The 26,831-nt window shown below is 44.2% G+C and overlaps 2 protein-coding genes across 12 annotated transcripts in view; one reads left to right on the top strand and one right to left on the bottom strand.

Annotated features, from left to right (window-relative positions):
- Window positions 1-10,124: 10,124 nt before the first annotated feature.
- LOC110484561 (uncharacterized) lies at window positions 10,125-11,433 on the bottom strand. The gene is made up of 2 exons (XM_085572941.1): window positions 11,311-11,433; window positions 10,125-10,804 (listed from the first exon to the last, which is right to left on the bottom strand). The coding sequence occupies exon 2, from the start codon at window positions 10,781-10,783 to the stop codon at window positions 10,265-10,267; it is 519 nt and encodes a 172-aa protein (XP_085429067.1). The 5' UTR covers window positions 10,784-10,804; window positions 11,311-11,433; the 3' UTR covers window positions 10,125-10,264.
- KMT2C (lysine methyltransferase 2C) overlaps window positions 10,562-26,831 on the top strand; it is a 189,667-nt gene continuing 173,397 nt past the window's right edge. For all 11 annotated transcript variants that reach the window (XM_085572926.1, XM_085572927.1, XM_085572931.1 and 8 more), the window contains exons 1-2: window positions 10,562-10,697; window positions 10,809-10,985. In XM_085572926.1, coding sequence (XP_085429052.1) covers window positions 10,810-10,985 — 176 coding nt within the window. In that variant the 5' untranslated portion in view covers window positions 10,562-10,697; window position 10,809. The remainder of the gene's footprint in view (window positions 10,698-10,808; window positions 10,986-26,831) is intronic.

The raw sequence follows: 26,831 nt of genomic DNA, 5'->3' as shown, positions 1-26,831 counted from the left end.
ACCAATGGGGCAGTGAAACCTCCCTGTTAGTTGAAGCTGATTTGTGAGGAAGATACAGGACCAGGAGCTGCTGAGCTCCAGGGCAGTGTGTGTTTGGTTCTGCTGATCATACAAGAGGGAAAATTCAGTAATGGAACCTCCACTGGCTGAGGTAGCTGTGGAAATGCTGACCACACTGCAGGGTCGTGCCTCAAACCCTGTGAGACTCCAGAGGTACAGGCACTCTTTTCACTAAAGCCAAGGACTTGTCTTACATCACCCATATCTCTCCCACACAGCTCCCAAATGACACAGGACACGGGGTTTGAATGCTCCAATACAACATTCTTCAAACTTGCCACATCTGTAGGAACAGGATGGCTCACTGCTTTGTAGGTGCCCTAGAACAACCTTTATTCAGAGCAAATGTTGGGGAAGCTCTAATGAAAGAACACCCATGCACATACAGACAGCAGAAACCAGTAAGAAAATCCTGATTTTCTCCTCCTGTACTGCAGGTCAGCTGCAGGAGGCATTTTGCTGTTCCATCCAGTGAGGCAGCTGTGAACTGTCTGTGGCTGGGATCTGCCATGCCCATATGACCATTTTAAGTGAGGTTTTCTCAAGGAGTGCCCAGAGATGGAAAACTGAACTTGCCTTAATGCAGAGTTCACCACAGATCTCCCTCTGCTCTACTCCTATTGAGCAAGGAACATCTGAACTTGTCTGCAGAAAGCAGCTGAAAAAAGGCAGAAGGGGGTAAGAATGACTTGAGATTACTCATCACTTGAGATTCCTTTGATTTCCTCTCACAATATGAAACAGTAGAGGTGGAGCAGGTTTAGTAGATCAGTGAATGCATCTTACTTGAAGAACAGGATTAATATCTTCCCACAGCCATCCACAATGAAGAATTCTTCAGTTGCCAAAATAATTCTGTGCTGAACAGAGGAATCCACAGGTGGGAAGCAGTTCTCAGTGAATTTGCTTTCTGGGTACTTAATAACTGCACATATTCAACAGCATCACTCTTGAAACAAATGAGCATTTTTTCTGTGGTGCCCTCCTGCCCGTTGGCCAAAGGGATCAGAATCCCCAGTTCTATTCCTAAAGGCTGGGTCCACACTACCAACTGGTGGGTTGATCCTTGCCAAGACATTTTTAGAGGAATTATAAAAATCCCTCTTACAGAGGGGAATTATATGCAGTACTTAGGCAAAACAGGCATTCCATTTATAAATATAATTACTTCTGCTATTCTATCGAGAAAAAGAATGTAGTAGTGAGGGATACAACAGAGAAAATTATTTATGTGTTGACACTTGACAATATAAATAGAAAACAGATCTGGCTGGAACTAAGTGGGAAATGAAAAAAACATGAGAAAATATGTAACTGAGATTACCAGTTGGGGGGATAATTTATGACCACTCCTAGTGCATTCTTTCCAATGGAAGTTCAGTCCTTCATTTTGCTTTATGTTTGGACTGTAATTATGTGTGCACTTCATTAGCAACAAATGCACAAGCTTACTTTGTGTGTTTTTGGCAAATTATCTTCTTTTGACTGATGCCCTGAACACTACAAAGCAGACACTGGTCTGCTGTGTAAAAGAGGGAACAGAAGATGGCTTGGACATCATCCCTGTGCTTTAGTGAGCTGTAGCACAGGTTGGGGAAGAAAGGAGTGAGAGTGCCATTCACACTCACAAGCAGTGACTGGATGAAATATTATCTGTCACCTCAGGAATGATTCTGACCCCATCTCTTGTATTCATGCTCCTTTTACTCAGGCTGTTTGCCTGGGTATGTCCATTACTGCACATCTTCTGCTTTAGATTTGGGAAGAGTATTTTTCTCCAGCATCTTCATTCTTAATATTAGTGATTTATCACATATGGTGCACTATATTTTTACAAAGCTGTAAGATACCATGGTGATTAACACCATATGAGAACCTAAATAGAAGGGAACAGGATAACAGAAACGTCCTCCCAGCAGACACAGGGCTTTGGCTTGTTTTTAGAGACAGTATCTCAGCTGCATGATTTTACTCTGTACATAAGAATTCTAAAATTTCCATAATAGAAAACTGTACTGTACTTGACAATGCTGTAGAGAGAACAAAAAAACTTATGATTAATTTCCCTCTAGCCTTTAACTAGGATTTTCAGATCAATTTGGAGAGATTGATTAGTCTAACTCTTTTGATCATACGGATTTATTTATTTGATTTTAAAAGGCAGGACAAAAAAAATGTAAGAACCACAAGTATTACCCCTTGTGTTTATACACGTACACACATATATTCTGGTAGGAATTTCTGGTAGGAAAATATCCCAGCTTCACACAGCCTTGCAAACTTGTCCTGTCAATACTGCAGTCACCACACAAAATCTATGCACTGAATTGACATGGTAATGAGAAACTAATCACATTTTACTTACCCACCCAACTACTGTGAAAGCCTGGAGACACTGAAGGCTGCTTCAAATGAACACATCACTGCTGGGCACGGCACAGCCCTGCTTTCCAAACAGCTCTGTCCTCACCCACCTGGATTAGGGCTGGGAGAGCCTTCCCCCCTGCACCACTGGATCCAAAGCAGGGATTTTACTGAAGTGTGGCAGCCAGCAAGAAAAGGGGGGATTGTCTCTAGGCATGGGATAAACCAGAAAGACAGCCTGGGGGTTGCTGGAAAAAGTCAGGGTGAATCCCCTGTGGTACAAACGTGCTGGACATGAATTTTGGCTCCTGCTGGGCTCCCACAGCAGACAGGGGAAGCCAAAGGGGTGGCTGCAGGCTGAGCATCCCTGGCTACTGCTTGCTCCTCCAGGGCCAGGGCTGGCTGCTCCTCCAGGAGGACCAGGAAGGATGCAGGGAGCGTGGGGAGATGAGCAGCTCCACATGCATCTTCCCCCCGAGCAGCACAGCACAGGTTAAATTAAAAAATGCACTGGGGAAAAGGTTGTTTCTGGAAAACTGGTCACTAGCAGCCAGGCCCCCAGGGATGCTCTCCTTGCCTAAGGATGAAATGGGATTATGATGGTAATGTTTGCTGCACTGTAATTAAGGTGGTGTCAGGACTTTCATTAAAAAGTGTGTTTTTGTTGAGGGACTACGGCTTGGAGAAAATTTTTGCTTGAGGCTGAAATATAACATGGTTTTCAGCCAGAAAACACATGCACAACCATTATTATATATGTAATTTAGATCTTTAGTCTTGGCCGTGAAGGCTCTGCTATTGTTTCCATAGGGGTATGTAGCTAATTGGTTTAAAAAATTAGTTATTAAAGAAGTGAAAGACTGAATTCTGTTCTGGAACCCCTGTATGTGACATGTCCCCATTAATTGTCTGCAATTAACTCCAAAAACCAAAGGCCAAATGCTGCTCTTTTTACTCAGACACACAATGTTATTGAAGTAAACAGCTGGAAACAGGATTGGGCACCTGTGTCCAAGTGTTTACCTCACTACAACCCAAGGCCTCTCCCACATTATAACAACTCTACTGAACGTGGGGCAGAGATTATTTCCTTGCAAAACTGGCAATCTAAGGCAAGCCTATTTTCAGAAACAGTATTTAAATTCCTATTATCATAGCACCCAGGGTCTCAGATAAGGAACCACAACCTTGTGCACGAGGTTCTGTGCAAAAACACAGAATAAAAACCCAATATATGGTACTGCACACCAACAAATCCTTTCCCCCATTTTGTGGCCAGGTTTGTATCATTTCTGTTAAGTAATCTGAGTGTAACACACCACTCCTGCAAACAGCAAACACTGCTCAGACATTTATTTAACTTTCTGCATGATAAAGTCCCAACTTCACAGCAATCTATTGTCTTTCCCCAGGGGTGCACACAAAGGGCCCAACTACTGCCCTGGGTTCTTGCTGCTGGCTCTGGGGTTTTTCCAGCTTTCAGGTACTAATTTGATTTTCCTCAAACTATTTGGATTAGAACCCCCACACAATTAATAGTATGTCACAAAAAGATTATTTCTCTGCTGCTCACCACCACATAGATAAAAGAATACTGAAGTTTATAAAATTACAGTTCCATAAATGTGTAAACTAGACAGGAATTCATAGAGAATGGAACAGAAGTTCCTAAGTAACTTGTAGATATTTATGTGACTTTACAGGGATGCTAAAAAAATACAACATTGCACTTTTCATTGTTCCTTCCAAGAAAAAATTATATAAATTGTAAGTTTAGGAAGAATTTAAATATTTCTGCAAATGTTTAAAGACAGAATAAACTTTAATCAGGAGGTAGTTGTCTCCAGTGAACCTATTTATGCATCTAGTTACTTATCTGCCTAATTTAGCATCCCCACGATCATGGCCTCAGTTTGGAATAACTTAATGAATTTCAGTAGAGTGCCTCAGCTACCACTTGTAAAAATAGGATGATTCAAATGCAAATCAGTGCAAACATGTGCAAAATTAACATTCCTAATAGACAAAGCTTCTCCATATAGGAAGGTATTATTAATGCTACTACCAGAGGTAGGCAAGCATAATTCCTCATGTGGACAAACTCACTCAGAGTACCTTTTTTTGATTAGACTTAATCTTAAAAAAAAAAAAAAAGCAAAAAAAAGCCAGAAGATGTGAGGATGAGTGAATTTGCATGAGGGTTACACTACAACCACTGGTTTTAAATTCACACTCTGGCGTGCACAAAAAGAACATTTTTTTATGAAGATAAAAGCCTCCACGTGTAATAACTCGATATATAGACAAGCCCTAGGGGCTTGCATCTTGAGCACTTAACATTTTTGGCCTCATCTTAATGGATAAAAAAGGTGTGTTTCTCAGTCACATTAGCCCAGTCAAAGGAGCTTAATATGATGAAAAGGCCGTGGGGTTTGGTGAGGCTGAGGTGTAAAGGTGTGAGGCAGCACATCCATCACAGCCTGGGCACTGCTGCCTCCAGCACACTCTGAACTGGGCAGGGGCAGCAGGCAGGGATGGGAAACTGGGATTGGGAACAGGGATGGGGAACTGGGATGGGGAACAGGGATGGGGAAATGGCAGGGATGGGCAGCAGGGATGGGGAAATGGCAGGAAGGGATGGGGAGCAGGGAGGGATGGGGAGCAGGGAGGGATGGGGATCAGGGATGGGGAGCAGGCAGGGATAGGGAAATGGCAGGGATGGGGAAATGGCAGGAATGGGCAGCAGAGATGGGGAAATGGCAGGAAGGGATGGGGAACTGGCAGGGAGGGATGGGGAGCAGGGAGGGATGGGGAACTGGCAGAGATGGGGAAATGGCAGGGATGGGGAGCAGGCAGGGATAGGGAAATGGCAGGAATAGGGAAATGGGAGGGATGGGGACCAGGGAGGGACGGGGAGCAGAGATGGGGAGGACACAAGGATGGGGAGCAGGGAGGGATGGGGAGTAGGCAGAGATGTGGAAATGGAAGGGATGAGGAGCAGTGAAGGATGGGGAGCAGGTAAGGATGGAGAACTGGCAGGGATGGAGAACAGGCAGAGATGTGGAAATGGAAGGGATGAGGAGCAGTGAAGGATGGGGAGCAGGTAAGGATGGAGAACTGGCAGGGATGGAGAACAGGCAGGGATGGGGAGCTTGGCCTGTGTCAGCCTCACATTCCTACAAACTCTGGATCCGTTCATGTGGGGTGCAGCTGCTGTCCAAAGAAGTTGGGATATTTCGTGGAGGGGAGCAGGTGAGAAAACATCAACTAGAATGAAATGGTTTTTCCTTGTGGGCTGTGAATGCCCCTGAACAGAGCAGTTAGATGGATTCTAGGCAAACTGGACCTCCACACTATGTGCACTGCTCCAGAGCCCCTGGTAACTGGAATTCTCCAGCTGTCTGGGAATGCTGCTCAGGATGAGAAGTGAGGCTTTTGCCCCACCATGGCAGCAAAAAGCATCTCCCCAAACTGCTGGGAAAGTCCCCAGTGCTGAAGGAAGGGTGTGTGTGCCATACCCACTGCCCAGGCTGTGCTGCTGCCTCAAGTAAGGCAGATCCACGAGATGACAAGTAAGCAAAACTGATGAGAAGAAACACTTCAAGTTTGAAACTGGGCTTCCACAACACATTGGTTAGCATACGACAATTAGCATATGCTAACATTTTTTGTAGCCCAGCCAAGTTTAGTACAAATTAACCAGAAGTCACGTATTTGTATGATGTAATCCTGATTTTGTCACTTGATTTAGGCTTTGTCTAGAACCCTTTTAAATTATCTTGGTCTTGGTTTTTGTAACTGAAAAAAAATCCAGTAATTTGGCTACTTCTGGACTACCTGGATGAATATAAATGCAGATGTAAAACAAGTATCACAGGCAGCTGATGTGGTTGCTGCACTCAGCTGCCCCTCCACCTTCATCCTGAAGTTTGCTACAAGGAGAACCATATGGGATATGAACAGCACCAAACTGTCTGCAGTTTTCAGAGCAGCACACTGAAGTAAGCAGATGTTGAACACAGTCAATTACCAATTTAGCACAGGATAAGACAAAGTGGTTCAATATCCTGAACATTTGAATGTTAGCATGTTGCTGATGGAGCTTAAATGCAGCTTTTGTGATAACTTGGGATGTTTCTGCAATGAGAACACAAGTGCGAAGAAAACAAAAATTAAACTTTTATTTGGTTCATGTAGTAATGGATGATCATTAAACTGGCAGAGTTCTGAATTAATGTCATAAAACAGAAAGTATCTGGATCCCATTCCTGATATAATCCAGAATAATTTTCTTATTATTTATGTTCCATACACCGCTTTAGTTGTATAAAGACAAAATTATATTTATATTCCAGTTGTCATTTTCCTTTAATTGTAACAGAATAATTTTCCTTAACTAGTTTATTTAAGACAACATCCTGTCTTCAACTTCTTCTGTTAGTAAAGTATTTGTTATTAAGCACATTGGGACAATTTAGGATGTTTTGAAATTAAAACCACTAGCATGCCTTTTTTAATCAGAACTGCAAGGATCTCACTTACATTTCAGAAACAATTCCAAAACTACAGAAATGTTTATTTTAAGGAAGGCTAGAATGTAAAATTCTAGTTGAAAGTTTCAACACTGCCTGCCCTTGAAAGTTTAAAAAAAAGCAGGTGTGTCAGCTCACCTGAGTTAGTTGACAAGGAACTAGAGGCTCTCTTAACATTCAGTAAAGCAGAAAACCTGTTCATTCAATATTATATATTTGCTGCAAAAGCATGTGTTTTCCAGACAGCGAAAATTTATAATAGGTGGTTAGTATGGCCAAGGTATAAACGTAAAAATTTTCCTGACAGAACTGTTCAAATATCCTGAATCAACAAAGCACTCCCACACTGGATTTATGTGTGGTGACACGTCTGCCAGCTCGTCCCTCTGCCTTCTCCGAGTGACAGCAAATACAGTTTCCTACAATTCCATCTCCGCCTCGGGTTCCTGCTCACGAGTGTCTCTCAGTCGTGCACAGTTCTTCACACCTTTGATTGCCCCAGCAGCGGCTGCAGCTGTTCACAGCACAGACCTGCCCAGCTGTGTTTGGACACGTCAGGAGATAAGGCACAGCAGCAGAACTCATAGGCTACGTCCCTAATTCTCTCCTGTGCTAGACCACACTACACCAACGCTGACTTAGTCCTGCCTCCACTCCTGTTTTATATTGTGGTAACTACATACACACATAATTAATGTATTAACAGAAACGAAAGGAGAAAAAAAATTTGAGTTACACATCTTTGTGTAAGACCCACACCTCAAAGCTCAACCACTTGCAGGTGATCCAAAGGTACTAAAAAACGTTTCCGTGGGGGCACTGGGTGAACAATGCACGGACAGGGGAACTCGGTGATTTCACCAGACACGTTTGTGCCACGGGATGTGGCAGCTATTCCCCACACACCAAGCAGTTGATGTGAGCCCACGGTGTGCTCATGTGCCACAGCTCCAATCAATTTGCACACGCAGAGTGGCTCTGGCACATCCAGGCTCACCCAAGCCGTGGCGCACGTACACTGGGTCCGCTCACGCACAGCCAGCGTTTCAGGAGATGGCCATTTATTTTTTTAGTGGACCAGATGGCAACCTGGCAACTCCAGCAAATGCCACACCAGCCATCCCACTGTGCAGAGATGGTGGCCTTTTCCTTCCCTCTCCCTGCCCCTTTTTCTCTCTACTCCACCCAAGCCTGGGCCTGTATAGCATTAAATGTTTTCAGTTAAATTGCGTTAACTTGTCTGAGTTAACAAAATTCAAAGACATTTTCTTCTGTCAGACAACATGTAAACACATTAAGATCCTGTATGTGAAACTCTATGAGCAGTATGCCCATGCTGTTATTTGCAGACTTCATAACACAAACATTTAACTCAGGATGTATCCTTTTATTTGGCATAAATGAGTACATTTTCAGTGATAGGGCCAAGAAACAATACCAACGATCCAGCTGTTCTCCTTGCATGGTTAAACAATAGGGATGGCTCCATATAATTTTATATGCATGTAAGTGGAGACAAATGTGTTACTTTCTAATGTCTTTCCTACATTATATGAAAATGTCACAAAGGTCTACTTAATTACTCACAAACCTAAAAAAGGAATCAACAAAGGTTTTGTTATGAAATGGTTCTGAAGAAAACAGGCCAGCAAAAGTCATATTTGCCAGAGCATACAGTTTAATTTTGTATTCTGACGCTGACAAGTGAAAAATTGGGGAAGGAAAAGCAGTGAAAAGGTCTGGACTGCTTTATTTTTACTTAAAAAAACACCAGCGACTAACACCAGCCCCTCCTTCCCTCTTTGTACCTGTGTGATACCCCAGGCCATTTTATCAAGCGAGAGTCAAACAGAAACCTAAAAACCACTGGAAACGCGCTCCATGCGGGGCTCCCGGGATGTGTTTACTCGCACCCTCGGGGCTATCGCTCCCCACCACGTCTGCAAGTCCGGCGAAGTTCCCGAACCCGCCCGCCCAGCACGAGTCACGGCGCTGCTCTGCCGTCCGTGCGCGCCGGTCGGTGATTCAGCATCCGCGCCCCGGCCCCGCTCCCTCCGTACCCGCCGCCCCGGCCGGGAGGGAGGGAGGGAGGGAAGGAGGGAGGGAGGGAGGGAAGGAGGGAGGGAGGGAGGGAGAGCCGGCCGGGCTGGGGCCCCGCGGGGGCGGTCAGGGCTGCCCTCGGGGCGGTGCCCGGCGCGGGGGCCCCGGGCCGCGGCCGCGCTGCGCCGGAGCCGCTCCCGCCGCGCCGGGGCAGCGCCCGGGAGGAAAGTCCGGGGCGCGGCCGCTTCCTCGCCCCGTGGCCGGACTTCTCTCCGGCCGCGAGGCCGCGGCGCTCCCCCGCCTCCCCTCGGAGCCCGAGTCCCCGCTGGCCTCCGGGACACGTTAAATCCCGTGTAATGAGGCTTAACCCCGCCCCGCAGCCGGGCGGGCGGGCAGGCAGCCAGCCAGCCGGGCCCCAGCCCGGGGAGCCCCCCCGCCCCCAGCGCCCGCAGCTGTTCCAGCCGGAGCTGCTGGAAAGCGGCCACGCTCCCCAGACTTTGTCTCCCTCGCACACAGCGCTGAACTCTGCTCCCTCCCTCCTTCCCATCCCCCGGGGCGCCCGCGGCTCCCCCCGCCTGCACCGCCCCGAGCCGCAGACGCGCGGCGGGGGAAGGGGGAGCGCTCCCCGCCGGGCTCCAGCCGCCTGCCCGGGGGCTGCGCGGGGCGAGCGCTGCCCCCGGAGCCGCGTCCCGCGGAGGGCAGCCCGTGTGCGGCCGCTCGCATGCAGAAGGGGCTTTTCCTTTTCCACGGCGAAATTAATAAAAAGAAATAACAGGGGCGGGGGAGCGGCTGGGGCAGCGGTGCGGGGTGGGGTGCGCGGAGCTCCCCGCGGCGCCGCGTCCCGTCCGCGCCCCGCTCCGCGGTTTCCCCGCAGCCCGGCGCGGCCCCAGCCCAGCCCGTGAGGTCGGCGGGCGGCGGATGGGTGTCTGCGCCGGGGGACGGGCGGCGGGCGGGCGGGGCAGGCGCAGTGTGGGGCCGCGGCAGGGGAGGAGGAGCAGGGCGGTCGGTCGCTGTGTCTGTGTGTCGCACTGGCGGGGGGGAAGGGAGCCGGGGAGGCGGGGGTTACACACCAGGGCAGCGCCGGGATCCCTTCTCCACCCCGCGGGGAGGGGGCAGGGCGCCGCCTCCTCCTCCTTCCTCCTCCCCCTTTTTCACCCTTCCTCCTCCTTCTTTCCCCAAAGTTAAACTTCCTGCTCCCGGCCCGGCTGGGAAGGGGACGCGGAGCCCGGCCGGACTCAGCCCCTCGACACACACAACAGCTGGAGCTGTCAAAACTTCCTCCGCTCGGCCTCGGCCCCCGCCGCCTCCGCCGCCGCCGCCCGCTCCTCCTCCGCCCCCGGGGGCTCTGCGCGGGGGGAGGGCGCAGGGCCAGGGTACAATGAAGCGGCGGCCGCCGCAGCCGGGCAGCGCAGCAGCCGGAGCCGCCGCCAGCGCCCGGGGCCTCTGAGCGGGGGCGCCCAGCGGCGGGACCAGCCGCGTCTCTGCCGCTCGCTCTCTTCACCTCCCCCAGCCCCGACAGACCCCGCCGAGCCCGGGGAGGGTGTTATTGTGTGTGAGACCCTTCCTTCCGTCCTCTGCGCTTTCTCTTCGCCCCCCCCTTTCCCTCCTCCTCCTGCTCTCCCCATGCTGCTCCCCCTGCTACCTGTGCTGGTCGGCGGCGGCTGAGGCCAGCGATGCGAGGCGGAGGTGGAGGAGGCGGAGGTGAGGAGGAGAGGAGCCGCGGGAGCAGGAGGAGCATCGGGATCCCCATCACCATCCTCATCTTCATCCTCATCATCATCATCCATGTGTCTCTCTCGTCCTGCTGACTAGGATGTCAACGGAGGACAAGAGTCTGGTGGTGGCGGTGGTGGAGCCGCCTCAGCAGCAGCAGCAGCCCCCCGAGCCTGGAGCTCCCCCCCCAGCAGCAGCAGCAGCAGCCACAGACAAAAGACCTAGGGGCCGGCCTCGCAAAGATGGCGCTTCCCCTTTCCAGAGAGCCAGAAAGAAGTAAGTTCAGCGTTTGTGTGTGCGAGGCAGAGAGGGGCCGGGGCAGGCGGCCAGGCGCAGGCAGAGCTGTCAGTGGAGACTCGCTACTCGCCCCCTCCCTCTGCCTAATGCCATTTTGAGAAGGGCCCTTCTTTCTTCTCCTCCTCTCCCCTTTGCACTTTCCCCTCCTCCTCCTCCTCCTTTTTCACCTTTGTCTTCCTCCGCCCGCTCTTCCTTTTCCACTTTTCTTTCACCATCCCTATTCCTTTCTTCTCCTCCTTCTTCGGAGTTTCTCTTTAGCTCTTCCCCCTCCACCCTCTTCCTCCTTTTCCCCTTGCCTTTGCACCTTCCCCCTTCTTTTTGGGTCCGTTCCCTTCCAGGACGCTCGGCTGCCTTCAGCGTCGCCTGGGTAGTCCCTGTGCGCTGACGGTAGTTCCTCGTCGCTTTCCCTTGTTATGCCCCCCCCTCCCCTTCCCCTCCTCTTTTTTGGGAAGGAAAACACGGTTCTGGGCGGGTGGCGGGCAGGACACCCCCGCGCCCCCGCGGAGTTGAGGCAGGAGTTTCTCGGCGGCGCGGGGAGCTGTCAGCGGCCGCCGCACGGAGGGACGCGCCGGCGGGACGGTGCCGGAGCACCGCAAACCCGCGGAGCATGGCGGGGGAGCCGGCTCCCGGCCGCCGGCAGCTCTCCCTCCGCCGCGGCCTCTCCCCGCCGGGGGCGCGGGCGCTCGCCCGCCCCGGCGCCTCCCCCGCCCCGCCGGGCGCTCCCCGGGGGCCGGCCCGCTCCCGCAGCCCCGGGCGGGGATCCCGCAGCCTCGGGCGGGGATCCCGCAGCCCCGGGCGGGGATCGCGCCGCGCCGCGCTGCCCGCGGACGGAGCGGGGGTGGCCGCGGTGCCCGGGAGAGGCCCCGGCGGCCGCTGCCCGGGGAGCGCCGCTGCCGCGCTGGCTCCGCTCCCCGCGGGTTATTTTAGAGTGGGATGGAGCTTGCCATGGCATAGCTGATGGCAGCGGTAATAGGGCAAAGCTCCACGTTTGGCCGAGGAGCGGCAGGAGGTGACCAGAGCGGCTCCTGCGCTGTGCGGTCCGTCCGAGCCTCGGGGTTCAGAGGCTGTTCCTTCCCTTTGTTTTGGGGGACGCGCTCGCTTTGACAGTGCCGTGTTTGCCCTGGCTCTTCCTTAAACATCCTGGCCCATCCCAAACATCATTGTTCATTTCCGTGCCAGAATCATTTCGGTTGGAAAAGACCTTTAAGGTCAAGCCCGACCATAAGGTCACAGTGGAAGTCCACAATATGACAAGGGATTCTGCTGGGCTGGACCTAAACACATGCAAGGACCGTGCATCTTTTATATGAGTTCGTTTTTACAAATATATAAGTATCCCAGGACAGAACTATCATTAGTTTGGGATACATGATTTTTTGTTCTTGTTATTTCCATTGATGAAAGTTTACCTGCAAAGATTTTCATGTCACCTCTGGTTTTGGGGAAGGTGTGTTGTTTCCAGCTCCCTCTTTTCATTATCTTATGTATTTTCCTGATAGAATTTTTAATACAGCTGTCGTTGAAAGTAGTTGGCATATGTACACGTGGTGAAGTTCTTGCGTTCATCTCCTTTATGCTTAGTTTTACATACTTTGGTTTTATTTTTACTTACAGAATCCAAACCTTACATAGGAAACCTTTGAATGTTTTATTTTGAAGGAAATTTTTCTGAAGAAAAATCCAAATGCAACTGAAATGTACCAGTCTACACAAAAAAACCCCTAAATAGTGTTATGTGTGAAAATTGGCATATCTTGTTAGGCCAGTTTGAGGTTGTATATGCACTCTTGAGGAAAAAATGTATGTGTTAAAGAGGTAATTCCTTGCCTTCAGATAGGTTTTTGGTGTCATGGGAATGTTGTTGCCTAGGTTTTGGGAGAAATAAAATATTCCTGTAAAATATGAACTTATTCTGACATGATTATAAGGATTTATGTAAAAGTGGGAAATTAAATTAGCTGAGACAAAAATTAAAATGAATCAATACTCTTTTTGTTCACACTGATTGTTCCTGACTGACATGGTGCTCTCTGTCCTGCTGCATCTTTCTGCAAATCCTGTAGTTTTGGTAAAGGCATTATGCTTTTGAAGTCTTAAATGCTTTTGAAACCAGAGTTTTATAAAAAATTGTTTTTTCTAGCAATGCACAGCATAGGTGTAGTCTGGTGGTTTGCCGTTGCGTCCATTTTGGGAAGAAAATGGTTTTATTTTGTAAGTTTTCCTATTTACAAAATACAGATTACAACTAGCCTAGCAAATACAGAAATGAGACAACTAAAACTATTTTCTATTTTTTCCTCAGAGTGCTTGGTCTTGTCTTCCTTTTCACTTCTGTGCTTTCCAGTTGGATTAATGTGCCTCATGTAAACCAGATAAAAGAGCATATGTCAGACCATTTTCTGTACTGTAATCACATGTCTAAATCACTATTAGCCAGTCAAATTGTTCAACTGCTTTATCCCATTATAGGAAATGTTCCACTGAATGTTCAGTCTAAGTGCAGTCTAAGTAATGATAAAACGAAGAGAGAGCCCTGCATTAAACTGGCAAAGCCAGAATAGAATAATTCCTCAGCTCTGGATGCCTTCATTAAGCAGCAGTGCCATATTGGAGAGTGCTTTAGGTTGGTACTTTACCTTCTTTGAAGGCCATGTTTTTAAATAAATTTGTTGAGTTTAAGCAGACAGATGGAAAACTGCCTTGAGTCTGCTTGTGTGAGATGCCAGGGATTCTCAGCTCTTCCCAGAAGTAGGCTTATGTTAAAGGAGCAGAGGGTCCTTCAGTAGGACAGTGCTTGCCCACATCTCATTCTGCATTTTGCCTGGTTATCAGTAAAAACTCCAGTGGTGCTATGGACACAGATAAGTACAGGGAACAGTGGAGGCTTCCTGTAGGTGAAGAACTGGGAATCGGTGTCATCAGTACCTGGAGAGAGGTACAGATGGTAGAATGTGGTGCTAGAGCAGCCTTTTATCATTGTTTGAAGGATCTAGCTTCATGTAGCACTGTCAGGAGAGTTAATCGTAGGTGAACAGTTCATTTTTATTATTTATATTGTAATTGTGCCTAGAGGCCAGGGCACCATTACACTACACGCAGTACAAATGCATAAGCAAAGGTTGTTCCTGTACAAACAATTTCTTAATTTAAATGTAAAGATAAGACAATATGTCAGTGTAAGAAATGTATTGGGAAAGCCCAAGGGAGCTGTGAGAATGCTGTGAGCAAAAGAACATGCAGAAGTTCAAGTACCCTGGCTACCTCAGCATTGGGGAGTGATGCACAGGCATCCAACTTGGGGGATATATTTAAAGCAGGGTAGCATTGTCACCCTGAGGATTTTCACAGAAAGCTGCTTTCCTGCCTGAACTGCCAGGCCAACACTCCTGTTTTCTTCCTTAAGCTTTAACAAGGAGGTATATCTGTACAGAACAGCAACTCAAATTTAAGAGGTGGAGCAAGGACAGGCCATGCAGAGCCTTGAAATTTAGAGCAAGGAGGTTGTTCATGCTATGGTGCATCAGGGAGAATACAGAGAACTGTAATCAAAGCAGTAAATGAAGAAAATATTTTTGTAGTATTGCCTTTCTGCCTTAAAAGGTAGAAAGACTGAATTTATAAAAGTTGAAAAAAGGTAGTAAAGTTGCATTACTAAAGCTGGGACATGATGGAGAAGAAAGAAGCTTTCAGATGCACAGGATTGTAGAGGAAAAATGGAAATTAGGTGCCACTTCTCTGTATGGCCTGAAATCTTGGGAACTTAACTCTTGCTTGGATTATACTTTAAGTTCCAGAGTAGGGAACTGAAGGATAGGAATGTGGTTGAAAAGAAGTTGTAGAGGACGGGTTCTGTTTTAACTGTGTACAAACAGCTGGTTGTTCATGAAAATGTATCAGAATAGCATTGTGCAGGTGCAGTGAACATTTTTGTCACCAATTTAGATAGCAGAGCTTTCTTAATCTCTGCAGGTTATAGGCAAGACAAACAGATGCAGCTTCTTAGCAAAATTTAGTAGCAGAAGTCTCATTGATTGTGACCCTTTATAGATCAGTGTCTAAGCTCACTTTAAACATTATTTTCAGCATCCATCAGATCTTTGTTACAAGTTGTTTTTGCAAATGTGTTCAGTTTAAAGCAGTATATAATAATGCTTTCAAAATTGTAGAGAACATTTTGTGTGTCTTTTTAAATTACCCATTTAAATTACCCATGTTTTCATTTCTGTAGTTTTCATTACTTTGACCAATGTAAACTGCAGTAGGTTTTCAAAGGCCATTGATTTCACATGTGCAGATAGTTTGAGGACCTTTAAGCATAAGTGTTTTTGCTGGGAAGTGATTATTTGAGAATTTTTATCATCACATCAGTTGCATTTGCATTAGGATAGGCCAATATTAAAGATACCTACTCTCATTTCGAAAGAGCCTTAAAATGTTGGATGGAGCTTTATAGCTCAGCTGTGTTTTTTTAGTTCATCACACACCTTCTGTGTGATACTTGTGTCTTTGCTTGCCTGCCCTTTTCTCAATTCAAAATTTAACATTTGCAAATGTAAGATGTATGTTGTGTTGTAGAATAAGAATGTTCCTAAACAAGATCAGTCAGGGGAGGTCATCCCTACCTGGCAAGACAGAGGTTTTATGATGGACAAGCTTTGTACAACTGTTGCACAGCGAAGGGTTAATGTATTAAAGCAAACACTGGCCTGTACAAGCCACGTGTATCAAACTGTTTGGCCAAAAGCCAGAAGGCACATAGTGGAACACAGAGTGAGGAGGAGATGAGGTGTGAGGATTGAAGTTGGCTCTTTGCAGAACAGGGCTGAGCTTTGTGCCATTTTCTTCAGCAGCCCATGTTCTGTGACTTCCTCCACCGTATTTGAATTGCCAAGCAATTCCCCAACTGCTTTATGCATTTTTTGCACAGGAGCCTGGCTCACAGTGCTCAGGAGGTGAATGATATCTGTATTAATCTTCAGCTTTTCAGTTCTTGATACGTGCTTGTGTGACGGATAGGGTTTATAGAATTGTTTTGCCACAAAATTGTTAAAATACAGATTTATGTAGAGTCTTTGCTTGTGTCTTAAGGATGAGTGAAGTTCAGCTGAATCCTGGAAATAGATACACAGTTTTCCCAATTTGAAACAGACTTGCTGTGAAGGACTCTGAGACTTTGTTTTTAGCATTTCAGTTGTTAGTTTCTCTGTGTTTGTATTTAATGATCCATTGAACTTCTGTAGCACTTGTCATGAAGGGACTACCAAGAGCTGTCAGACAGATCAAGTGTGATGGCTGTTTGAAATCTCAACATGCTGGTCACAAGGAATGTCTTGCCCAGTTTCTTGGTTGCTACTCCGAGCCATCTACACACCAGACATCTCTTCATCCTGTGTGCAGTGACACTGGAGACTTTTCCCAGCTTAAAACAATAAAAACACTTCCATTTTCTTGGCTTTGCTTGTGGATTTTTTTTTTCTTGTTAGCATGTTAACTCCTACTAACTTCTTGTCATTGTTCTTTCATAAGATAAGTAATTGGAAATGGACATTTCTATTCTTTGTCATCATTTCAGCTCAGAGATAGTTTTCCAAGGCAGTTGGTTTGCTGAGAATAGGTGAACTCTGCCTTTCTCAGGCTGGAGTTGTTTTCAACTCCTTGCACCACAGCAGTACTGGAGGGGTAGCAGGGTTATGTATTATCAGGGAAAACAGAATTTCCTTATCCACCACTAATGATCACTCCCTTACACAGAGTTGTTATACATTAATGCTGTGAAATTAACTTTTCAAGAAATGCTGTCACAGGTACACTAAAATGTTACTAATAGCTAAATAATTCGCTGACTGACAATTCCAGGAAATATTGAAAGCTTTTCTCTTATGTTTAATATATTTGATCACCAGTTCATAAAATCTGTATGGTTCATATAGTTTGGATAAATACAGAGGAACAAGATTTTACTACTTTTTTGCTTGTAACTTGTACTTTTCATAACCTATACTGAATTCTGCATTTTTTTGTTCTGGTTTTTTTTTTTTTTTTTTTTTTTTTTTAATTTCCACACTGGAAGGATGGCACTGGAGAGTGCTGTTCATGCCATTCCTCTATTAGTCAAAATAACTTTGGCACTTGTTTCAAGAACTACTCTAAGTTCTTCTACCAGCACTGGTGCTTTTGAAAGCAAGTAAGATAAAGTAGGAAAACCCTTAAAACCTAGAATATTTATTACTTATAGAAACATAGGGTGTGAGTGTGCATCAGGTGGTTATTTTCCCCAAACACCATAAACCTCAAGCTGGTTCTGGCAGCGAAAAGGAGCAGCGGCGCTGCCTTCCCTCTGCTGCCAGCTGTTTGTTCTCTCCCCTGTGCTGACCCAGGCACTTGTGGTGAGCTGGGCTGGGAAACTGAGCTGGGGTAGGACTAACCTGGCAGAGAAACGTGTTTGTGATAGCACGAGGGAGGAGGAGGAGGAGGCCAGAGCAAGGGCCAGGCTGCTGCAGGGAGGCAGAGCTGCGGCTCCTGGCAGCACCGCCAGCCTGCAGCGCTCTCTGCCAAGGTGCAGCCTCGGCTCTCTGAAATTTGGGGGATTTTGGTTTTCAGGCTAACTCCTTCGAGCTTTCCAACACAGGAGATGGGGATTTTTACAGGTTGTTCAAAAAGAAATGGTGATGTTGAGATGGTTCTTCACAGCATATAGATAGAGGAGTTGTTCTCCTCTTCCTTGCCTCAGACATTGGCATTGATTAAATGAGGAATTTCAGTTCCCGCTTTGATCTTGGGAATCATTCTTAAACTGAGTATTTAAAGCACCCTCAAATAACAATGTAAGTAAAATATTTTATGTTAACAATAATTTCTGGTATACTGGAAGCTCCTTCCTACAAGTATATCAATATATAGGCATTATAATAAAATCAAATGAGATCTTGCTTCTTTCAGAATATTTATGTCTTTCGCATTTTTTTGGGAAGTATTTTTACCAAATCACACGTGCACCCAATCCTACTGCCAGCCATTTCAATATAAATTTATAATTACTAATTTTCAGTGCTGTATTTATCAACAGTCTAATTACTTTCCTTGAAGAAACTGCTGGAAGCACTATCAAACTGGGATGTTTCTACCCAGTCTTTTGGCATTGGGTAGGGGGAGGGAAAAAGAGGCCTTTTTTTCTTCTACTGCATTATTACTGAAAATCTTGCCAAAACTAGTTTTAATTAAGCTCTCAGGAAAAAAAAAAAATCAGCTTTAGAAAAAAATCACCAGTTTTTTACTTTGTCTATTATATATTTATATTCCTTGGAGCATATCACTTGTATGTCACAGTAAGATAAAAGGGATTTTTGGTAGTGAATATGTGGTCCAAATGTGCAGTCTCTGCCACTAAGCATTTGCTGACATCTGAGATGGCTCTTTGTGATGTGAGTCTGGAAGCTGTAGCTAATCCAGAATGACCTCTGGAACATCCCAGTGTTCATGGAACCTGGATGTTCCAATAATGGTGTCTTACCCTGCTGTCTGTCTGGCAGTGAAGGCTGTCTGCAGTGCTCTTAGGGCTCAAGAGAACAGGACAGGATGGCTCCATATTGTTACTAATAAAGAGAGGAGTAATTCCATCTTAGAATTTGGGAGATTTATTAGTAAGCCATTTCATAAACCCAGAATGTGAATTATTCAGGGTTCTTTTTCCTGAAGTGTGAAGTTCAAAAGCACAATGAAATTATTTTAAATAAAAGGAATATTTCGTTTTCCTGTATCAGCAGAGATAAATGGAACTGTGTGGGCAAAAAAGACTTCAGGGTGATATTGCTCATCCTTCTGTGTGTTGTGTGTGTGTTCCATTTCTGACAAATGGTTCTCTGACTTGTTTTTGAAGTATTTAGTGAATGCAGTTCCCCTGTATCTCTAGGCAATTGGTTTCAGTAACTAATTTTGTGTAGTATAAAATAAATATTCTTTACTGCTGATTAAGCCAGTTTTGTCTTATATTACTCACAGCTAAGACTCCACAGCTGAAATGGAGAACAGTTTTTATACAAAACTTTTTTCAGGTGATTGTCTCTTTTGTTCTGCACTGAACAAGCTTAACCTCTTTAGCAACATATTGATTTAACTGATCTATCCTTCAAAAGATTTCTAGTATTTTTAAATTTATATTGGTTGATATGCACCACTTCTAAATTTATCGGAATCATTTTTGTTAAGATCTTGTCATCAAAAATATTTGTAGCCCCTGCCTCTGCCATGTCTTGTATGTAACTCTTCTGTGTGTGTCAATGACCTCATGCAGGTTCTGGAGGAAGGGACTTTCTTGCAATGTTCATCCACATGGATTGAAAGAATTTGCAAATAAAACCCCTCTGGGTGCCATAGCTCATTGCTGCCAGTCTCTCTTAGGGCATTTTAACCAGGACTGTATTAAGGAAGATGATTGCTCATGGTTTAGAGATTACTTTTCTCTGTTTCTTAAGCATTATGTGAAATTCTTCCAGTCCTGCTGACTTGAATTTCTCTGATTATTTAGTCTAGCAACAAAATCAGTTTCTAGTATTAGCTACAATAAATCTGTTTTTTGAAGGCTAAAATACAGAAAATGGCATTTGAGTCTGTTTTGTTATCCGTTTGTTCTTTCTAAACACTATTTGTACAGACTTTTGTGTTTTACTTCTTGCTTCTAAAATATTTCTGAAACTTTGTTTGCCTTTTATACTGCACAGTGGTAATACTGCATGCTGTGCTTTTATCTCTTCTGATTTTTATCCCTGACAGTTTATGCTGTTCCTTTATGTTCATTAAAATGCCCTTGTTTCCATTCCTAATATGATTCTTTCTAGTTTCAGATCCTTATTACAGGCTGCTTTTATGTGGCCTGTATTGTTCATATACATTTCCTATCTCTCCCCTGCTTTTGGAATACTTTGCCATTGTGCACATTCCAGTGCAGTAACTGCCAGTCCTCCTTTAAATTGTAGTCTCAGGAGATTCTAGCAACAAGTTCAAAGAGTTTGTTGAAATTTGCTTTTCTTCTTTCAGTTAATTGAAGATAAAAACTTGCTCTCCCTCTCTACTGCTCTCGCTTTCCCCCTTCCTTGGCACAGCGAGTGCTTCTCGTTACCACTTCCAGCCAAATCACTGTACACATTGAGATGTTTAAAATGGAGCCTGCCCTAATAGAGTGAAGTGTGAAGTAACTGCTCTTCTGGCACCCTCAACTTTGTGAAACAGTTGTCCTCAGCGTTTTCACAAACATGTTGGGCTGTTTGTTCTGATATTTTGGTTTTCTATTAGACGTATGGATGATGAAGGCCTCGTCTTACCCTCCGAGATACGTGCTCTGAAAACTTCTGCTAGCTGATTCCAAAGACTGAGCAGCTTCCTCAGATTTTTCTCTCCCAGCCTTCCCAGTTCCTTTTTCCCTAGTTCCCATTCTTTGTTGCTTATGTGTTGGTTTCACCTCCAGCATTTTTCCTTGTAATAAATGCAAGTGACTATTTTCTTTTCTTACTGTGGCCGACTGAACTGGATGGGACTAGAACTTAGAAATGGGCCAGATGCTTTTCTTTGTGAAGAAAAGCTTGGAAAAAATAATTTGGAAATAAAAAGAACTGATCATTTCAATTTCCTTAAATTTTTCCCATTTCTAAGAGGGGCTAATTTGTGGCTGTGCTAGTGTTTTGTATGGATGAGGGGCATGGCTGTAACCAGCAGTAGTGTTCTGGCACATGAAGCACTCAGCTTCTTGTGAGAAACCCAGCAGGGAATGTTTGGAGTTGCTGGACACTGTTGTCCCCAGCGTTGTCTCCGCTGTCACACGGTTCCAGTGGTTGCTCATCCAGTTCTGACCACTCTGCCAAAACAGTTCTCAAGGTTTCGTGTGGTCCCCACGCTGTTCCCAGCATAGTTTGTGTGGGGCTGCTTTGTGTGGGAGTTTGGGAATTAGATAGTGTGGATGGAAGCTGTCCGGCGCTTGTCAGCCTCAAGGCCACCACCACCAACTACCTTTAACATATTGGTATAACCATAACGGGATTTGTTTTGTTGGTGGTGTTCTTTCAAGGAGGAATTAAATCAAACTGATAGAATTCTCATCAGTTTCACTTTCAGCCTCCTGGGCAAAGAGTGTGCCACAGTTAATGTTCTCTAACCCATAGGGATGTGAGTTTAGGAGGAACAGCTCACTGCAGAATTGCTCTAGAGGGAGCAGAGGAGATGGGATGTACAAGCCATGAGGCTCTGGGAAATGCTGGCTTTCAGTGCTGCACGATGTTTCCTGGTTCATGTTTGGAGTAATTAACCTTGCATCAGGCATCCTGGTAGAGATTTATATAAAGGAAAGTGCAAAACACATTCGGCAGGAATTCTAATTTATATTTCCGCCTGTGTCTTCCAGAAATCCTTTAGGAGGGAACTGGGCCCAGAAATGGGAGGCTATCTCAAGAAATAAATGATCTGTAAGCAAAATTATTAAAAGAAATAATCTCTGAGCTCTTTCATGTAGCACTAAGGGCTGGCTCATGTCTGGCTATGCTGTTGTCTCTTTCTTTGATGGAAAGGGAAAGTATTCTTTGTCTTGAGGTACGCTGTGGATGGCTTGGAAATACATTCATTTCAAATGTATTAGTTGGTAAAGGACAAATATAAAAGCTTGGTAAAGTCACATTTCATGTGCTCTCTATGTGGTCTTCTCAGACAAGGATACATTGGTAGAGCAGAACAGAGAAAGTACTGTTGGTTGTGAACCTACTTTATGGACAAGCAGAAAATCTTGATCTCAAGGCTTGTTAACCAGATGCTGTCAGTGGGGGATATAAATTACTGATACTGTAGATAAATATTTGTTTAAGAATATTTTCAGCTTACTTTTTTTAAATTAATGTGTCTCTTTTCATTCTACTTACTTTGGACTATCTTGATAGGAAAAAAATAACCAGTTTTTACATTGTTAACTTGGCCATGTTATTTTAAAGGCTTTTTTAGACCAATAAGAGTTTCTTGTCTATACTTAGTTAACATGCTCACACTTAGAAAAAAGTGAAGTCATAGTTATCTTGGACATGTTTAAACTTGAGTTGAAGCTTGGGCTTTCAGCTATTCCATATCTTCTCAGATGCACTGTTTTCCTCATGTGGCTAGAATTTGAAAAAGTATTGTGATAGATATTTGTTAGCTGGCTTTTATCTAAAGACTATAAATGTTGTTCAGTTAGTTAGTTGTTAAATATTTCTGGAGGTCTTTCCTCTCTTGGTTTTTTTTTTTTTTTCTTTTTTGTCTTTTTGTCCCCTAGTGTGTAGCCTGAACTGAACCTGGGGAATTTATATCTGCATGGATGTGACCACATCATGTGGTGTGGGAGCATATTCCATAACAGCTATTAGTAATGGGCCTTGGGGACAGGGCAGGGACTGAATTCTAGCTCCTGTAGTCATGCCACCTAGGTTTCTTTTTTAGGAGCACTGTGATGGTCTCGTTCCTGTCTGAATTGTTTTCTTTCAAAACTTGAAAGGAATAATTATTTTTATTTTACTATTCTGAAGGACCTTACTAATGAAAGGAGGAAGTGTTTTTAAATTCTGCAGAGGTCCGTTCTTATGCTTAGTCAGAAGAATGAAGTAGTTATCTCTGAAATGCAATTCAGATAGACTGGGATCTGAGCAGGGGCAATTTAATAGGAAATACTAAATAAAGGTGTCTGAGTATCACCTTTATGCCCTGATCTCTGTTGTCTGTCCTTGGCATAAGTTAGTTTAAATAGGGTCCCCCCACTGGATTTCAGCACTGTGTGTAATTACACAGCTATGTAAACAACAAATTGAACTTAAAAATATTTTTGAACCATTTTGGGAACTGATTCTAACCTGCTTTGAGGAGGAGGTTGGACTGGCTGACCTTTGAGGTCTTTTTTAACCTGAGTGACTGTGATCCTAGTCTATGAACATCCCTTCTGATGGTGATGTCCATTATTTCTGTGGTACCCATTGCTTTTACACAGTGAATGATGTGCAATAACTTTTATTTCCTAGATGATGTATTCCTGTATTGTTTATAGAAAGAAAATAGTTTACTCAATCTCTTTGTTTCATTGTCTGTGTTTCTTACTTCCTTTGTCACCTGATACTTGCTTTATCTATTAATCTGTGTGATTCCACATATACTAAATAAATTATTACTTCATTACACACTGGGATTGTTCTTTTCAGAAATGGTGTCACCTGGCATTCCAGATTTTCTTTTTAAAAAGTACATTTAAAAGTTTATCTGCTAGAAAAGGGTAGGGCTATTTTGATTATGTTAAAGCAAATATGTCAGAATTTATATTCTCATTGGATTTCCATCATGCACTGTTGAAAACAGTTTTGTCCTGCCTGTGCTAGCAGCTAACAATGCATGTCACTAGCAATGAGTCATTTTCTGATGGGCTGGGAGTGTTCAGGTATTTCTGTTGTCTGCCTCTTCTCATATTGTATCTTCTTTTGAACTTGTGTTTTTTAACCTATATTGCTTTTTAGTCCTCTCTTGTATTTATTTGCTCATCTCTTTTTTTTTTTTTTTTTGGGTGATAAAGGAACTCTAGTGACAGGACAAGGGGGAATGGCTTCAAACTGTCAGAGAGCAGGTTTAGATTAGATGTTAGGAACAAATTCTTTGCTGTGAGGGTGGCGAGGCACTGGAACAGTTTGACCAGACAAGCTGTGGTTACTCCATCCCTGGAAGTGTTCCTGGCCACTCTGGATGGGGCTTGGAGCAACCTGGTCTAGTGGCAGGGGGGTTGGAAGTTATATTTGCCAAACCTTGCCAGTCAAAACCATGAGAAGAGACAGAATGTGATGCTTTCTTTGTAGAAAGCTATTTCAATTATCTGACTTACATTGGTATTCAAATTCTGGTTCTAAAAGCAAGTTTGCTAGATATGGCATCTTAGATGTAATGGCTTTAAATCGAATTTATCACAGTATGTTAATGTGGGTATGCAGTTAATACACAAAACATGTTTCTTGGCTGTGTGACATGCTGCCAACCTATCTTTGGCTCTAGATATGATCTGGTTCATGCTCACAAGAAGAGAAAGCAGGGGTGAGGAAATAAGAATGTTTGGAACCTTTTTTTATTTTTTACTTTTAGAAGTGGAGTCTATCTCTAGAGAATGTTGTAGTACAGGCTAGAAACTAAGAACTTCCAAACCCCTTCAAATGTAGTAAAAAAAGGAGTCAGTCTTCTTCTGTTTAATCCTTTGGCATGGAAATTGGAATTTACAGAGAAATTATTCACAGAAGAGGGTGGTTTGAGTTGCTATGTAGCATGGAAGCATAAAGGGATGCTAGAAGGTAAAATGCCTTTACATTTCAGTAGAATTGCCAGGCTAAGGAGAAATATTTGCATTTCCTTTTCTGCTGTTGTCCTTTTGTAGCTCAGTACTTAGCGCTTAATCTCAAGTTGTTACAAATGTAATATTTTTAGAAACCCATTGAATATTTTGGAAATAGCAGGTCTGCAGGAGTTGAGGAAAATGTTTGAGAAAGACAAACACATTTTTGAGCTTCTTAATATATCTGTCTTTACATTTTAAAATCAATGAAGTAACAGATCCAGATGTATGACTCAGAGTAACCAAGTAATACTTCTGTGGAGAAGCCCATGTAGTTTATTTCTCTGTGTGTTCCATCTGAAATTTTGGTGGGAGTATATTGGAATTGGTGACTTGTTTTATTTCTGAATTTCTCATGGTTGCTGTGAAGAAACATTCTCTCAAAGTTAGGAATGTAAATAGGGCCTATCACAAACAGATAGGGCTGCTTTGCTCAGTGTCTCTTGATTAACTCAAGTGTGGCATCCTTGAGTTAATCAAGTTGAGCTTGGAAGAAAACAGTCCACCATATGTATAGACATAAGTTTTTATCTTAATCATTAAATCTATCACTTCTGTTGCTTATTAAAAAAAAAAAGAAGTTTGAGGAGAGACAATTGGTCCCATTTTCCCCATGTACATTTTCTTGGCAGAAGCACTGGCATAAACACTTCTTGCCTTGCCATTATGGTGACACACGTTTGTGGAGATGTGTGAATCAGGGCAGGGAGCTGCTGCAGACACAATTGCTTTGCCTTTTCTCAGTGTCCAGCCCTGCTGCCTCTTGCTGGGTTGCCCTGTAGCAGGTTTGTTCTGGGAAGAAGAGGTATAGGGTGGGATCAGGTTCCACTGGAACTGTTGCTGAACATATAATACTACTGAATGCAATTTATGGGCAGTTTGTGTGGAGAAGTAGTAATTGGTCAACATGACTGGTGTTGGACCACATCTGACTGTGCTGTAGTAAAATTATACTTTTACCTTCCTAAGATTTTTATGGCAATTAATGTGCTCTTACAGTAAAAGAACTAAATCTCACCCTTTGATGTGAGAGAAAATACATCCCCAAAGAAGGGGAAGAACAAGGTCGACTGATACGGCTTTATATCTATTAGCTTGGATCTTGGGTCACATGAACAGCAGGGGAAAATACTGAGAGTCATTTATTATTATTATGATTTTAACCAGCTGTTACTAAAGCGTACTTAAACTTGTCAGGTGACCCATTAACTTCTAGGTTAGAGCCTGAAGTTTTTAACAGTGTAACATGTGAAACATCTGCAGGTTTAAGGTACAGCAGCACAGACATTGTGAATTGATGGAGGGTCAGTCATGCTGCAGGGGTATCACCTGGAATGGTACCATGAAAACAGGCAATTTTGGGATAGATGACACACAGGAAACTTGGTAGTCCAGCCGTGCTTAACCTAATGACCCTAAACACTCCTTTTATTAAAATACATTTTGTAAAACACACAGCTTCTGTCTGCTATTTGATATCTTCTTTGGCTGAAGAGGAGCTTACTTTAATTGGTCTGAGAATTATTGGTTAGAAAAGTGTTTAAATTCAGCAGAGATGGATGCTCAATAGGGGCTTGTCCTGGCTGAACCTGAAGGACTGTGAGTGTGAAAAGGAATAGGCAAAGTGATTAATGTCTCAGTAGGGGCTTTGCAATTCACCACTTGGTTGGACCAAGGCAACCAACCCTCACTGCAAAATAAACCCCTGACATTCACCATCTCAGCTAAGGTTTAGAATAACATGTTTAACCTTCTCATTGCAGCAGACTGAGTGTGCTAATACGTGTGGTTACAGAGATGTGCTGATAAGCCAGAGCTTGATAGCAACTTGTAGCCAAATATATTTATGTGTCCGTACCTGTACTAACATGGCACAATGGCTCTTATACAATAGTTACTTGTTTCAGAGTAAACACCTGGAGATTTTTTCATGTGAGTGCTTTCTTTTTAAAATTTTATCTTCATCTTTGTAGAATGGGTTCGATAAAAACTTTCCTGTAGGCTGGGCACCTAGAACATGTTCCAGTTGAAAATGGAAGGAGAGGGAGTATTGGTCTACTCCCTCTACCTGGGTAGATCCCATTCTGAGAATCAGTGTGGGAATTTGGGCTTGTTTTGTTCAGTCTTAGAGATGAAATGATATCTTCGAGTTCCTAGGTGCATTTATTGAGAATTTCTCTAACCAGTACTCATAAGGCAGTACTGAACTTGCTTGTCCACAACAGATTAACTATGTCCAACTGCAGCTTGGTGTGACAGAAAATAATTTGATAAGAAAAAAATATTAAGATGAGTGAGAAAATAGAGGTGATGTGTGGTCTTACTTTGTTTGGCAGACAAATCAGATTATTGTCAATGTGTCAACCTGAGTCTTACAGATGTCTGATACTTAAATTTTAAGAAAACTTGAGATTGACAGAAGCAAAGCATTACACAACAGCTGTTTCGGGGTTTTTGCGTGA

This window comes from Lonchura striata, chromosome 2 (assembly GCF_050655825.1).
Source record: "Lonchura striata isolate lonStrDom1 chromosome 2, ASM5065582v1, whole genome shotgun sequence".
NCBI classification, from domain to species: Eukaryota; Metazoa; Chordata; class Aves; order Passeriformes; family Estrildidae; genus Lonchura; species Lonchura striata.
The sequence above is the reverse complement of the archived record's forward strand: the minus strand, read 5'-3'. Positions and strand labels throughout refer to the sequence as shown.